The sequence below is a fragment of the Antechinus flavipes genome, chromosome 2, assembly GCF_016432865.1.
Source record: "Antechinus flavipes isolate AdamAnt ecotype Samford, QLD, Australia chromosome 2, AdamAnt_v2, whole genome shotgun sequence".
In the NCBI taxonomy this organism is placed as follows: Eukaryota; Metazoa; Chordata; class Mammalia; order Dasyuromorphia; family Dasyuridae; genus Antechinus; species Antechinus flavipes.
In genome coordinates this window covers 80,704,497-80,721,535 of record NC_067399.1, presented here as the reverse complement: position 1 = coordinate 80,721,535, position 17,039 = coordinate 80,704,497, and the positions used below count along the sequence as shown (strand labels likewise).

The following is a 17,039-nucleotide window of genomic DNA, read 5'->3' as shown; positions in this document are numbered from 1 at the left end:
AATCCCTTTACATCATCTATTCCATTTGGTTCTTTATTCTGTACTTTACAAAACCTATAAAAAAGGAGCTGTTCATCTGCTTAGGATCATTGATATGTAGGCAACCCATTATTTTGGCAATCAACCTTACTCTGTTAATAAACTACCTTACTCAGAGATTTGTCTCAGTGGATCCATTTGAGAGTCTGGTAAAACTTTCGGGCCTCTTCTTCCAATAATGTTTTTAGCTGTGAAAATTAAAAATAGGATTGCCAAGGAAACTGAAGGTTAATGAAAATAAAGATAGAGTATTTTTCCTTATACAAGTTTCATGGGCCCCTTGAAATATATCATAGATTCCTTTGGGGGCTGTAGACCCTATGTTAAAAACTCCTACTGTAAATTGATGATAGGAATCCTTGTTGCAGGGAATTAATGAAAAAAAAAATCAAATGAAGGTGGCCTAGCTGTACCAGATCTAAAATTATATTATAAAGCAGCAATTACTAAAACCATCTGGTATTGGCTAAGAAATAGACTAGTTGATCAATGGAATAGGTTAGGTTCAAAGGACAAAACAGCCAATAACTTTAATAATCTAGTGTTTGACAAACCCAAAGACCCCAGTTTTGGGGATAAGAACGCATTATTTGACAAAAATTGCTGGGAAAATTGGAAATTAGTATGGCAGAAACTAGGCATTGACCCACACTTAACATTGTACACCAAGATAAGGTCAAAATGGGTTCATGACCTAGGCATAAAGAATGAGATTATAAATAAATTGGAAGAGCATTAGGATAGTTTACCTCTCAGACCTGCGGAAGAGGGAGGAATTTATGACTAAAGAAGAACTAGAGACCACTATTGACCACAAAACAGAAAATGTTGATTATATCAAATTGAAAAGTTTTTGTACAAACAAAACAAATGCAGACAAGATTAGAAGGGAAACAATAAACTGGGAAAACATTTTTACAGTCAAAGGTTCTGATAAAGGCCTCATTTCCAAAATATATAGAGAATTGACGCAAATTTATAAGAAATCAAGCCATTCTCCAATGATAAATGATCAAAGGATATGAACAGACAATTCTCAGATGAAGAAATTAAAGCTATTTATAGACATAAGAAAATATGTTCCAAATCATTATTAATCAGAGAAATGCAAATTAAGACAACTCTGAGATACCACTACACACCTGTCATATTGGCTAAAATGATGGGAAAGATAATGCGGAATGTTTGAGGGGATGTGGGAAAACAGGGACACTGATGCACTGTTGGTGGAATTGTGAACACATCCAGCCATTCTGGAGAGCAATTTGGAACTATGCTCAAAAAGTTATCAAACTGTGCATACCCTTTGATCCAGCAGTGTTTCTACTGGGCTTATACCCCAAAGAGATACTAAAAAAGGGAAAGGGACCTGTATGTGCCAAAATGTTTGTGGCAGCCCTGTTTGTAGTGGCTAGAAACTGGAAAATGAATGGATGCCCATCAATTGGAGAATGGCTGAGTAAATTGTGGTATATGAATGTTATGGAATATTATTGTTCTGTAAGAAATGACCAGCAGGATGAATACAGAGAGGACTGGCGAGACTTATATGAACTGATGCTAAGTGAAATGAGCAGAACCAGGAGATCATTATATACCTCAACAACGATACTGTTTGAGGATGTATTCTGATGGAAGTGAATCTCTTCGATAAAGAGAGCTAATTCAGTTTCAATTGATCAAGGATGGACAGAAGCAGCTACACCCAAAGAAAGAACACTGGGAAATGAATGTAAACTGTTTGCATTTTTGTTTTTCTTCCAGGGTTATTTATACCTTCTGAATCCAATTCTCCCTGTGCAACAAGAGAATTGTTTGGTTCTGCACACATATATTGTATCTAGAATATACTGAGACATATTTAACATGTAAAGGACTGCTTGCTATCTGGGGGAGGGGGTGGAGAGAGGGAGGAGAAAAATCGGAACAGAAGTGAGTGCAAGGGATAATGTTGTAAAAAATTACCCTGGCATGGGTTCTGTCAATAAAAAGTTATTTTAAAAAAAAAAGAAAGAAAGAAAAAAAAGGAATCCTTGTTGCAATAAATCACTATGCTGCTCTGCCAAAAGACTTGTCTTTTGAATGAGTTGTATCAGTAGTAATCAGTGTTTAGGGGAACTTTAATAATTGTTTACAGTAAAAATATTTGAGTTGATTCACTGATGATTACATTATTACATACGTGGTTTAAAGCTATAATAACCATTATAAAATTGTAATTATTTTATTTCCTTAAGAAAAATTAGTTTAGGATACATCAAGCATCCATTTAATGCTAAATATAATATGAGTATTTTAAATACATACTGTTCAGTTTTAGCAGAATAGAAACAAAGATAAAGCTCACTTAAATAGTACAGGAAATTCTTTAATTCAGTGGGGAAAAATTTCTGCCCAACTTTCCCTGTTTCCAATTATTAATGACTAACAAATTCAGTTTAACAATTCATAATTTATATTTAATTAGTTTGAACAAAGATCCTCTTCTTCCTTATGTATAAGTAGTATGTTTCTGAGAATTCTACAGGAAGTATAGTATTATCATTTATGTGCTTTCACTAAAAGTCTCCATATCTTAGAGCCAGTAGCTATACATGTCACTGATTTTTGTTACAAATTTTTTTTTTACCACAAATATTTGCAGAGTATCTAGTATAAGATGCCTTTAAAGAACTCTTTGAAATCCAATAAAAATGTATCAACTACTAGTCTGTAAAAGAAAACAAAGTATTTACTGTTTTAAAGGTAGCTATCTATTGCCGTAAAGAACTTAGTTATAAGTAGTTCTACCTGCTTTGGATCTATTACCTATACATTCAGATTATGTCATGTGATATGTATTTTGACATTGGACAAGAAATGCAGACTTTGATATGTCATCACTGCAATCGATAATTATTTAAATATTTTGGATAATACAATCTTACTAATCTGGCCTATAACATTATCATGCTTTGGAAAAACTGACAACTTTTAACATATGCATCTCTAACTGACAACTTTGCTTTAATTGATGGTAGAAGGTGGTCAGGAAAAGCTAAATGGATGGTTTAGATTTTGAACTGGGTCTTGAAGGGTAGTACCTGGATAGATGAGAGAGAAAAGGGGAGGGTAGGGAATTTCAGGCAGGAAAAACAATTTGAGCAATAGGAACAGTGCCTACCCAACAGACAAAAATAATAAAGAAGGCAGTAAGATGCAGAGACCATTAGCTAGAATGTTTCTGCATCTGCACAAGGCACAAGTCATAACCATTTGGGATATAAAAGAACAGTAGTATCAGATAGAAATGGAGACTACTAAAACATTCATAAGGATCCCTACAAGCCACCTACTGACTTAGAAAACTAAATAAATTAGAAAACTTATTTGTATTTTATTGTATTTTTGTTTATTTTGTTGTATTTCCCGATACATTTTAATTTGGTTCAGGTTATACTTAAGAGTGTTGTTGGGAATATTTTATATCTCTGCAGTATTGTATATATTATTCTGATTCAGTTACAGAATATATGAGATTGGAATATAATGTTGTTGATAGTTCTTGAGGACCAGAGGTAAGAGATTGTTTATATCAAGTCAAAGATCAGAAGCCTATCAGAGGTTAGCCAATTCCTCTAGGAAAAAGATATGTTCATTATTCCAACAGAGAATCCATTCACAAAGCAATCAACCTCCAAAGGTTGGAAAGGTGTCATGCTAAATCCCTGTGCAATATCTTTAATCATAAACTTTACTTAACTTGAGCCTCTGATTGGCACATGCTTTCTTCAAGTTGTGGCTACCGGAACAACCTTCAGATCACTTGAGTTGCATCTTACTTTCCCCAGCTCCCTCCAGAGACTTTCCTTTATGAGTAGCAGCTGATAATGGAGAAGGGAAGGTGTAGACAAGGCAGGACAACTCATTACAATAAATATTTAGAAAGTACCTGCTGTATATACTGACCATGAGAAGCACCATGGATGGATGGATGGAGCAAAGCCAAGAAGACTTCGCCTAAGGCCTGTCTCTGAGAAGCTCATTTCACTTCTCAGTGACTTTGACAACTCTTTTAGGCACCAGTTTGCAGAGAAGGTGTAGACCTGCATTGGTAGAAGGGCTGCCTTCTTCAGGGAGTTCACTATATCAGTGATACTATAGGCCTAGTCCTTGGCCTCTGTTGTGTATAGGGAGCTAGGCTTATCTTAACCAGGGTCTTCCTCCAATGAAAAGTAATAGGTAGAGGAATATAAAAAGATGATATTAACTTTAAAGGATAAAAATGGACATATTTACATCACTTGAAGGAAAACTACAGGAAAATGCTGATGGTTCAGTAAGAGACAGATCTATTCACCCCTTGGGATTTCAGGACTTGGCACAGAAAATGGTTCCTTCCTCCCCCTCCAAATTCTGAGGCTAAAACTGTGGAAGCAGCACCATATTAGGCTTATACAGCTGTACTTAGATCATATTTTGTATAAGTGAGTCAGAAAAATGCCCAAAGGATCTTTTTGGCCCACTGCTAATTGAAAACACAAAATAGGAAATGTTTGTTTGATACAGTAGGATATAAACTACATAAAAGTCCTAGTACTTAAAGAGTTAAAACCTTGAGGTATCCAGAAAACCTGATTATGTAGTGACTTATACTTCTAATATGTTAGAATCTTACATAGCCATAGTTTTACTACTTCTTCTCTCTATAGAAGAAGTAGTAAAACTATGGCTATGTAAGATTCTTCTCTATATAGAAGGCACTACTACCACTTAACTCTCATAGGTGCTTTTCGTTAATAATAATAATAGCTAGTATTATAGAGTACCTATTATATATCAGGCACTGTGCTTTATAAATATTAACTCATTACTTCACACAGTCTGACGAAATGAATTTTTTCAGTTTTCAGATATTATGTTTGGGGCTTTGTGTTCATTGATTACGCCCTTCTGAGAATGAGAAACAAGTAAAAAGATTGTCACTTTCTAGCTCTTTGGTGCCTCAGTTTCTTCATCTATAAAATCAGCGTATTGGATTGCATGCCCCACCAGTGGCCCATCTTGAATTCTATGTTTATTAGCATGTGAGCAGAAAATCATTGTTGCAATTGATGCACTTTGCAGCCACTGACTTGATTTTTAAAGAACTGGATTGACACTATATACTTTATTCCATGAGAATGTCTATGTAGCATTTATTGTTCCATTTGTATATTCTATTTTGGTGACATACATATATACTTTCCAATGGTTTACAAGCAATTGACTCTTACAACTATGGTTTGGAGGAATATATATCATCTTGACATTGTGCATTTGCTTTACTTGATTTGCTTTTATTCTATTGCATTTCTTAATTTTACTTTTTTCTATGTAATTTTTAACTATGAATTTTACATGTTTGCCCCCAAAATGCCAAAAAGCATTGCAAAAATTATTTGAGAATAGATAGGAAGATATAAATGTATTTCTGACTTTCAACTTGTATCTTCTCTGTTAACATTCTGTAATTTTTCAGAATTTGCACCATCCTGGGATTGTAAATCTGGAATGTATGTTTGAAACTCCAGAACGAGTCTTTGTAGTAATGGAAAAGCTACATGGAGATATGCTAGAAATGATTCTTTCAAGTGAAAAAAGCCGGCTTCCTGAGCGAATTACTAAGTTTATGGTCACACAGGTATTTTTCCTTTTTTCTTGAAGTAGACATTAATTTTAACTTAAAGAGAAATGATACTTCTATATGGGAGAGTGGGAGAAATTTGTAGACAGTGTGCCCTGGGTTTGGATTTTGTTTTGCTTTTAATTCAGAGGATATTATAAAATTCAGAACAGTTAAAAAATGATAATTAAAAAAATAATCTTTAAGATCTCCTTATAAAACTCTATGCAGTTAGTAGTATGGGTATTGTTACCCCTGTTTATTTACATGAAGGGATTTATTAGGAAAGTTTCGAACCATTGAGTCCCCTTCAGTGCATTTGATGAGATCATGACATGTATTTTTGTTGGACTGGAGCATTTCTCAGAGAGTTTGATATTCGTTCACAATTGGCCTTTTGCTTAGGGAACTTTCAGGACATTTGATCATTGCCCACCATTGATCCATCCTCCCATTACTTGTATAGATGAGTACAGTGACATACTGAAAAGTTAAGTGACATCACCAGGATTACATGGAGGGCAGTTCCAAACCCAGATTTCCTGACTAGCTAGCTAGTTTTCTTTGCATGATGACATAACTGGGTCTCAATAATAAATTTGACAAAGGATAATATAGATTTAATATTCCAGTGAAATCTTAATAAATTTTAATTGAAACTATTAGAATTTCAGGTCCATTTTTTCTATCTAACCCAACAATGACTGACCAGACTAAATGTAAGTTGGGATTAAGCTCCCAAAAGTTTGAGCTCCCAATTAAAACTCAGAATATTATACCATCTCAATATTGACTGTTAATTTTTTCTCACTATTTAGACAGATAAATATCCCAAAAATTAAAATAACACTCGATTTCATTCACAGATCCTTGTTGCTTTGAGAAACTTACATTTTAAGAATATTGTGCACTGTGATTTAAAACCAGAGAATGTGCTGCTAGCCTCAGCAGAGCCATTCCCTCAGGTGAGTGTTGGACTGCTACCTGACATTTCAGAAAATAGTTGATTAGAAGTGGAGTGTTTGACTTACAGAACTCTGCATAAGAAGTTAGAGAGTAAAGCTAAATGCCATCTCATTAGATACCTTATTTATTTTTAAATGTGTTAATCTTCCCATATTGTCCACTATTCTAGCACTAAAGTATTTTGAGTATTGTGTGTATTAGCAATATTTATTAATATTCAATATTAAGCAATTATTACACAGGAGTCACTGTGCTGGGCTTCTAGGAAACAAAGACAAAAAGTCCAGTTATCTTACAGTTATAGCTTTTAGTGTACAGTTTTCTTATAGTAAATGAACTTAGATTTTTAAGACTGAAAGTTCTCCAGGTAGAGTTTCTCTTCTGGCTCAATAATTTAGAAGGGAAGAAGAAGTCAATTAGAAAATTAAAACTTTCCTGCAAAGCTTTTTTTTTTTTTAATCTATTTATTTGTTTGTTCATTGATTGAGTGATTATTATTTAATGACATGGACTGACCCAGAAATGTTGAACTTCTCTATATTTTATTTGAATTACTTCAAATTCAAAATTCTTATAGTTTATAAGGAATATTTAAATAGTTACAATGTTATACTGTTGGGAAAGCTTACATATGTACACATATAAACATATATAAATATGATATAGTTAGATAAGATATATCAATATAGATATATTTGTAAATTGAACTACATCTATGTAACTTAATGGCATTCTTTATTTCCAGGTGAAGCTTTGTGACTTTGGTTTTGCACGCATCATAGGTGAAAAGTCCTTCAGGAGATCTGTGGTGGGAACCCCAGCCTACCTAGCACCTGAAGTTCTCAGGAGCAAAGGTTATAATCGTTCTTTAGACATGTGGTCAGTGGGAGTTATTGTTTATGTGAGCCTTAGTGGCACATTTCCTTTCAACGAAGATGAAGACATAAATGACCAAATTCAAAATGCTGCATTTATGTACCCACCAAATCCATGGAAAGAAATTTCTGGTGAAGGTAAGGAATTAAAATGAATTTGATTTTATATAATCTTGAGTCTGAACTCATTGTCTTTCCTCCAAAACATGTTTCTCCTGACTCCCCATTTTGTATTCTTAGAGGTATTTCTTATTCTTTTTACTTGATACCAACATTCAGTCTTACTCACTAATTCTTGTAGGTTCTTTTTTCATGTTATTGTCCCTTTCTTTTGCCTATCCCTCATCACCTTTTATGTTCTACCTTGCATATTATTCCCTGAAGTCCATTCTGCAGTACCCTCAGAGCAGTGATGCTGCCAAAGTTCTTTTTATGGATCCTCCCCTACCTTGCCATGGATTAGAGAATAGCTTTACATTCCCAATATATGTTTTCTTTTTAGCTATGTTCATCCTTATGCACTTCTCTCATAGAGAAGCCTTACTCTTCAACAAACATTCCTATTCACTGTCCTCAGCATAACATACCTTTCCCTTCTCTAAACCATCTTCTTGCCTTCTGCTCACTTTCTCTTTCCCTGACCACCCCACTTACTAGTGTTGTCATAGAATCCTGGATAATAGTGCTGGCAGGGTCTCAGAGGGACCTGACAAAGGGCCTCTGTTGAGAAAGAACTTATGTTCAGTTTATCGATGAGGAAATCAAACATAGAAGGTGGTCTGCATACAGGAGCAGCAGAGACAATTCTTGTCACACTGTGACCCTCCAGGCTTGTTGTGTTGATATTTGTAATATACTCTACAATCTTTCAAAACTCCCATATAAATGTTCATAGTTATTATGAGGAGAGTTGATGAAAAAAATTAGTGTGTCTAGCAATCTAGATAGAAGTATGGCTCTAGAAGGAATATCTAGAGTTAATGTTCAGCTTGTGGTTGTTCTTGTTGAGGGACACAGTTGTCACTTGCAAGTGTTACTAGGATCATCACATAGGGCCTCTGGGGATGTAGTGGAATAGAATTCAATTACTGAGGAATTTGCTAATTAGACAGTTTCCATAAAGTGCTCTCTATTTGATCATTGGAAGATGGAAAGGCTAGTTCTGGTGGGCATCTAAGTCAATCAGGTGGGTCCTTAATCAGGGTTCTAGGAATATATAAGTATTGCACAGATATATCTCTTAAGCCTGGAAACTACCATTTGCCCAGAATTAGGTTTTTTGGTCAGATTGTAGGGAAAAAATAAACACTGGGTGCAAAGTTCTGTGCTAAGTGCAGAAGATAGGTACAATGAGAAAAGCAGTTACTGCTATTGAGGAGTTCCTATTCTAATTGGGGAGAGAGAGCACATGGAGAAAATTTCAGCTGCAAGTCAGATGGACAAGTCCCAGGATCATTAAAGGGTCATAACCAAATGGTTATGCCTCTTCTGTCCTATCTTTTTCACTGATAAAATGATTGTTGAACCATTTCATATTTTACTTCTTTTTGGGTCTTGCGTCACTCTGATTGAAGTACCTGCAGACGCCCTTATTTATGGGGCAGTACCTGTGGTGCTAAACTGAAACAGGTTTGGGGAAGGCCAGTCCTACGACTCTTGGGCTAACCTGCGTTTTTTGTCTTTCTTGCTCTGAAGAGACTTCGAAAGGCTAATTCATTGTTCCTGTACTCTTTTCTTCAAGCCTTGTTTTATCATGGCATTTAGCATGAATATTATCACAGGTCACATTACTTACTTTCACCAGTGGTTATCAAGCCCTTCTTCATCAGAGGACTTTCTTTTTTAAAAAATTATTTAATATTTCTCCTCAGTTACATTTAAAACATTTTTTTACATTTGATTTTTAAAACTTTTGAGTTCCAGATTCTCTCCCTTATCCCCACTGCAAGTCCCCATTAAGAAACCACATATGAAGTTATATAAAGCATTTCCATAAAAATCATGTTGTAAAAGAAAACATAGCTCTCCTACCCTTAAAAAAAGAAAAATCTCAAGAAAAATAAAGCAAAAAAAATTAATAAATAAAAAGAGTATGCTTCAATCTGTATTCAGACACAATCGGTTCCTTCTCTAGGTTTGGACAGGATTTTTCATAATTCCTCAGTGTAGTAATGGATCATTGTACTGCTAAAAATAGCAAAATCATTTACAGCTGAACATCCCAGAACATTTTACTTTGCTTGAATTCATGGAAGCCTTTTCAAGTTTTTCTGAAAGCATCCTGCTTATCATTTCTCAGAGGATAATAATATTCCATCATAATCACATACCAAAATTTATACAGCCATTCCCCAATTGATGGGCATCCCCTCAGTTTCCACTTTTTTTGCCCTGAGGAGAGAGCTGCTATAAATATTTTTGTACATATAGGTTCTTTTCCTTTTTAAAAAATTTCTTGGGAGTAATGCCTATTAGTGATATTGTTAGGTCAAAGAATATGTATGAATTTTAGGCATAGATCATATTTTTTGGTATTTTATCTATTTGGGGTATGTCTTTTATTTTTTTATAACTTTGATTCAGTTTCCCTCTATGTTTGAAAAATGAGGCCTTATCAGAAAAACTGGCTTCAAAACTCCTTTTTACAATTACTACTGTTAACTGTATCCCCTTCCCCCATTTATTCTATTCTCTCTCCTTTTACCCTGTCCCTCTTTGAAAGTGTTTTGCTTCTGACTATTCACTCTCCCAATATTCTCTTTCTTCTGACCCCTCCTCCCTTCCCATTTCTCATTCCCCTTCCATTTTCTTGTTGGGTAATGTAGATTTCTATTCCCATATTGAGTGTGTGTATTATTTCTTCTTTGAGCCAATTTGATGAGAGTAAGATTCACTCACTCTCTCCTCCTGCTTTCTCTCCACTGTAAAAGCTTTTTCTTGCCTCTTTTTATGTCACATAATTTACAGCATTCCACTTCTCCATTTCCCTTTCTCCCAACACATTCCTCTCTCACCCCTTAATTTCATTTTTTAAAGATATTATCCTCTCATGTTCAACCCATACCTGTGCCCTCTCTTTGGATATACTCCTTCTAACTGCCATAATAATGAGAAAGTACTGAGTTTTGAGTATTATCTTCCCATGTAAGCATGTAAACAGATAAGCTTTATTAAGTCCCTTATGATACCCCTTTCATGATTACCTCCTCATGCATCTCCTGAGTCCATCAGAAAGCTAAATGTCCAAATTGGTTTATTTCATTGCTTCCCCCAATTTTTAACTGAGATAATCTTCGTTTGTATTTTTCTGATTTGACTTTGAGAGCTTCTGATCCCTCTTGAGCAGTATGCTTCTTTAGAGGCTCTGGCCCTGGGATCATATCTCTATTTTCTCAGACCTTTTTAGATGTTTTCTTTGCTGAAATCAAAAGTGAAAGATGTTAGTAGAAGAAGACATTAAAACAGCTGGCCATAGAGCTGAAATCCCTTAGGACTATTATGAGATTTTGCCTTTCGACAAATGTGGTTTTTATTAAGAAAGTATCATTCATATGTACTGTCTTACTAAACTATCTGAAATATATTCCCACAACAATATTACTTCTGTTTCCTCACCCTTTTATTCTCACCACCACACTTTTTATGGATTTGTGTATTTTTGTATAGTCCTCCTTTTTCTTTTTTCAGATTTTTCTTTTAAATAATGGACAAGTCAACCAACACATATTATAAACATCTCTGTGATGAACGAGAGATATAGAGACTAAATAGAGACCATTCCTCCCTTTACATAGTTTATGTTGTTAGGGAAAATTGCATGAACAAATAGAAGCATATGTAAAATATACATATACAAGGTAATTTGAAAGGGGAATGCACTAGCAGCAGGGGATCAGAAAACAGCTTCTATAGAAGGTGATGAGTGCATGGGAGGGAAGCAGAGGCCTCTAAGAGGAAGTACAGAAGAGAATACCTGGTAGAGGTTGAGTGGACAACCTCTGCAAGAGCAAGGGAATCAGAGAGAAAGCAGTTGAGAAGGCTAGATTGGCTGGATTGTACCATGTGAAGGGTTATGTGTGTTGTACACTAGAACCAGCTTATGAAGGGTTCTAAGTGACAGAGGAGGCCCTCTTTGACCCTAAGGCTCATAACTTGCTATTATAGCTTTAATAGTAGATCAGACATGCACTTTAGGGGGAAAAAACCAGGTATAAGAAAAACTGAAGGCTTTTGAAATAATTCTCATAAGATCCTGAGCTAAGGATGGGGCCATCTAAGTGGAGAGAAGAGAATAGATTTGAGATGTAAAATGAGATATGGCAACTGAATTGAGTAGATAATATAGACTGAGAGTGGAAAGGCAAGAAATGTACATAGATGTCGGGAAGCATGGGAGTACAAAGAAATAGGAAAGGTGATAGGTTATCTTTTGGACTTGGTGAGTTTGAGATATTTACACTTTTGAGATACTTCTAGTTCAAAATGTCTACTAGATAGTTGGTAGAACAGGACTGGTAGTCACAAGAGAGACTGGATCTACACGTAGGAATCAGCTCCCTACAGATAATATCTGAACCCATGGATACTGATGAGGTCACCAAAGGAGGAAATGGCCAGGGAAGAGGGTCTAGGAAAGTCTTGGGAATGCCCCCACAGTTAAGGAGTTAGATTCAGGTTATGAGCTAGCAAGAGACGGAGGAATGACAGACTGGTGGGAGGAGAATCAAGAGGTGACAAAATCCCAGAGAGGAGAGGATATCCTGGAACACAGGATTATTTATACTGTAGTGAGACCAAGAAGGAGGAAATCTGAAAGCAGGGCATTAGATCTGGCATTGAAGAGACAGGTGGGAACTTTGGGAAAGTTCGTATTTAGTTCCCTACTGAGGTTTGGAGCCAAATTCCAATAGCTTGAGAAATCAAAGAGAGGAGCTGGAGGAAACAGCTTTTTTCTTGGAATATGGCTGAGAGGAAAGATATAGGATGATAGTTTAAGGGAAGGAGACCTGGTCATGTGGAATTAGTGGATAGGAAGAGCTTTAAGATGAGGGAGGGAGGAAATGAGAGAGATGAAATGAGAGAGAAGCTTGTGGAAGGCAATCTGTTAGAGATAAGAGAAGATAGAATAGAGAATTTGGCCTTGTCAAGGAAAAAAAGTCCCTACCTTCATCAAACCGGAGTAAAGAAAGAGAGAATGGAAGATTGAAGGAGGTCAGGTGGCTTCAGACAAATACTGACCTTTACTTCTAGTCATGAGGTGTACTGCTCCACCAAACCATAGTGCTACTTGTGTGATCATATTTATCCTCTTGAGTTAAATGTCAACTTTGAGGTTTTTTTTTTTTTAACATTAACTTTTCTTTTTTTCTTAGCAATTGACTTAATAAACAACTTGCTTCAGGTGAAGATGAGGAAACGTTATAGCGTTGATAAATCTCTAAGTCATCCCTGGTTACAGGTAAAATTATATTCACTTGAAATATTTGATAGTCTCTATTGGCTGATAATGAATTCTTTCTCAATAGCAAAAAAAAAAAAAAATCATTAGCTCCTCCTTGAAGCTCAAGGACATATTTCTCAAGCTGATTTTTATGATTAAACTAAATTGTACTTCATTGTTTCTGCTGAGATTTCTAAATCTTTTGTCAACCTTAAATTTTTTCACTGCTGGGTTTTTGTTATTGCTGTTAGTTCATTTTTTACAATACATTCTTCAAATGAAATTTTTAGAGGCTTTTCATTTTCTGTAACTTGATAAATGGTGCAATTCTTCATATTGACCTTAAGTATTATTTACTCTGCCCTTTCCGTGCATACCCTACCCAAGATGGTATTAGAAGAAAATAATGCCCCCTTTTGATAACTAGTAAAAAGTTCATATTTCAAAAAGTTCATATTCAATTGAATTGAAATCTTACTTAAAATATGTTTTGGACTAATAATGAGTTCTTATATCAAAATTTCCTGTCAGTTTGTATATGCAAAATTTGAAAATTTTCAAAAAAGCATAATGCAAAGAGGTATAATGATTACAAAAATGTGAACTAAAGTTTGATAGTGATACTCTCATTTTTAATAGCAAATATTTGTTAATGATAACATATATAGGTTCTTTTTGCAAAAACTAGAGAGGAAAATTACAGGATTCAACTCTATCAGAAAGAAGTGTTTAATTACACTCAAGAATGTGAAGCACATGGTTTTTTAAGGCTATCTGAAACCTGGTTCCTTCATTCATTAGAAATACATCCTGAAAAACTAGCTAACATTTGCTCAGATAAAGTAACTGTTAACTGATACTTAAATTCTGAAAATTTTTGTATGACTTATGGATTTGAGAATAATTAAAATAATAGTTCAAAGAAAAACAAAACAAATGCTTGATAATACTGAAAATTAATTTAATATTTTTAGTTAAAGCATTGTATTTCTTCTCAGGATTATCAAACTTGGCTTGACCTTAGAGAATTTGAAACACGAATTGGAGAGCGTTATATCACACATGAAAGTGATGATGCACGCTGGGAAGTACATGCAGATGAGCACAATCTTGTGTACCCAAAGCACTTCATTATGGCTCCCAATCCTGATGATATGGAAGAAGATCCTTAAATTAACTGCTCATTTAAATATGGAAGATTTCCATTTATGAATCTATGTATAAATGTACTATTCTCAGACTATTGTCTATATGAGATATGAGGAAATATGATAATATCAGTGATACGTAGTTTGTAAGATGTAGGTATAGGAGAGGAGAATTAAAACAGAATGAATTCTTGTAGCTTTCTAGAAGTGTGTATCACATGCAGTCATAATTAGTTTTTGTATTTTTCTATACCTTCACTTATTGTTTTCTAGCATTTAATATATTCTCCCTTTCTGATTTTTACATATGGAAAATCAAGCAAGTAACAAATTGTTTGTATTTGCCTGCTCAAGTTACACACAAGTTGCAAAATTTGGATCTAGTTTAAAACTCTGGTTATGGGCTTGCATTCAAGAAATCATTGGGAAACAATGAGCATATTGACTTGCTATTGACTCTCAACATTTATTTGAATGATCCTTGTAGGAATTGAAGCTTTTCCCCTGTATGTGTTAAAAAAAGGGGTAACAATTCACTTTTCTTTAGAAAGTGAATCAAATGTTTAAATCAGTGATTCCCAACCTTTCTGGAGTTGTGACACTGTATATATACTACATGGCAAATAATTTTAAAATTAGATTAATATTGCTTTTAAAATTTATAACACATTTTTGAGAAAATGGAATCTCCATGGTTGTTACAAAATCTAGATTATAAAGCATTAATCTAACTGTCAGGTTAGCAATGTACTCTTATAGCCTGGCTCTAGCTGCTAAAATATTCCCACTCTTATTAACATTTTAGTATCCTAGTTGGGAGTCTGACTTTCATTTAGCACAGATCTATTTATCAGATTACTGCCACACAGCTTTGACTAAATTAAGAGGGACAAGTTTGTTAAATATTCACTAAGGTTATTAATAGGTAAAAGTTTTAAGTAGCCCTCTAGTCTTTTTCAGGTGTAGACAACCAAACTGATCTTCCTTTCCTTTGCATTCTATATAATGTGGAGGGTCTTAAAGGTCTTATGGACTTTTTAAATGAAATACATCTTTTAAGTGACTGAAACAACAAATGCCTTCTATTACTTGTAAACTCATCTTTTTTATCTCTGTAATACTTCCTTATCCCAGGTAGCCCAACTGACCCTGGGAGTAACAGGAATGTGCAGAGTCAGTTCTGACTTGATTGTTATATTTTCAGTGTGAGCATTTATATCTTGGAAACTGAAAAATGCTGCAAATTAGGGCTTGGCCTGACTTACTATTTTGTTGATTGTGACTTAAGAAAGTGTTGGAGAAAATATTAATAATGCAATTAAATTTAAAAGTGTGCCATGATACAGTCCGACCCCTACCAAGAGCTGCATACCACTTGTGGTATTTTTCTCTTTTTCCCCCGTTTTAACTGTAATTAACTAATACACATGAAATAGCTTATTAGGAGGTTCTCAACATAATCTGCCAGTCACTACTATTGTATAGCCATCGCCAGATTTCCTAGCAGTTTTGAAGTACTTAATTGTAATTGAATTGAATTAATTAATAAACCCATGCAGCTTATGCTCGTGAATTTTTGATCATAGTTTGTTAGAGTTAGAGGATGAAGACACCTCAGAGACCCTAGTATATACCCTTTTTATTGCACAGATGAGGAAGCTAGATGCAGAGAGGTAAGTGACCTGTCTTCATTCATGAGCTAGAGCTTGTCCCCTGTTCTCTGAGTGCAAAGCTGGCACATGTTTCATCTGTTAAATCTTGCCTCTCCCTTTGGTCCCACAGATAGCTATTAACACCCCTAACTTAATGGCAAGGCTCTATAGGCAAAAAAGGGCACCCCTCACTTCTCATTTCAAGCATGGCCCCCTCTTCTCCAGCAGGCTGACAAGAATAAGAGCAACTGTTTTTCTACTGAAATATACACTTGCTATTTATTCATGTGGCTTCAAGTCTTTTAAAAAGTTGCTATCTGTAGCATGCTCAAGTAATTAAGAAAAAAAATCACACCAATCTACAAGAAATCTAACACTCTCTTTACTTTATGTTATCTAATGTTTCACAATAGCAATGGTGAAGATTTCTTTTGAAAGTTGAACTATAAACTCTTGTGACATGTTCAGCTTCATTTAAGGGGACAGAGTTTTCTGTACATTCACAAAATTATATAACTGGAAGTCTCAGAAACCATAGCTCTATTCTATCCTTACTCTGGGCTGGACTGCCCTGTACCTGGCCTTGACAGATTTCTGATCAATTCTGAAACATCTCTGGGTGACCTCTCTCAATAATTCTTACACATTATCCATATTAATTTAGAGACCAAGAAAAAAGGGTATTTAAAAAAATACAAAAAACTTTTGCTCAAGTTAAGTAGTTATATTTCCTTAAATTTCTTCAAAATTAGCCTGTTTGTTTGTTTGTTTGTTTGTTTTTAATAAAAATTAAGGATAAATGAGCCAGATTGTAATAGCAGACATGTAGAATGAAGCAGTTCTGGATCACCAGATCATATTTGTTTCATATAAATGCAATGAAGATTGGTATCAGTGGTAAAGAACCACATAATAATGTAAAAAAAAAAAACTGGAATGTTATCATTTTGCTAAAATGCTGTATTCAAACATTATAAGCCATGAAACTAATTGCACTCTTTTTTTTGTATGTTTTAAGAAATCAGTTTGTTAAGTCACTGTCAGATAATGTGGAGTTGGCTAAATTACTCCAAATGCTGTATAACCCACATAAATAACCATTTTATCTTGATTTCAAGTTGTATTTGTATGAGAAATATTAGTGTTTGCTAGAAATATTTGCTTTTGTAAAATATGAAGCCTATGACACTGACCGGTCCGTTTTTTATATTTTTGTTACACCCTATTGTTTGTAAATATCTTCTTAATACCTTGAAAATAAACTGTATTTCCCTA

At 34.7% G+C, this 17,039-nt stretch overlaps 1 protein-coding gene across 1 annotated transcript in view; it reads left to right on the top strand.

The window, feature by feature from the left end:
* The window catches only part of PRKD3 (protein kinase D3), a 98,402-nt gene extending 81,363 nt beyond the window's left edge, over positions 1-17,039 (top strand). The window contains exons 15-19 of the mRNA XM_051975114.1: positions 5,540-5,701; positions 6,550-6,648; positions 7,395-7,662; positions 12,897-12,982; positions 13,963-17,039. Coding sequence (XP_051831074.1) covers positions 5,540-5,701; positions 6,550-6,648; positions 7,395-7,662; positions 12,897-12,982; positions 13,963-14,136 — 789 coding nt within the window. The 3' untranslated portion in view covers positions 14,137-17,039. The remainder of the gene's footprint in view (positions 1-5,539; positions 5,702-6,549; positions 6,649-7,394; positions 7,663-12,896; positions 12,983-13,962) is intronic.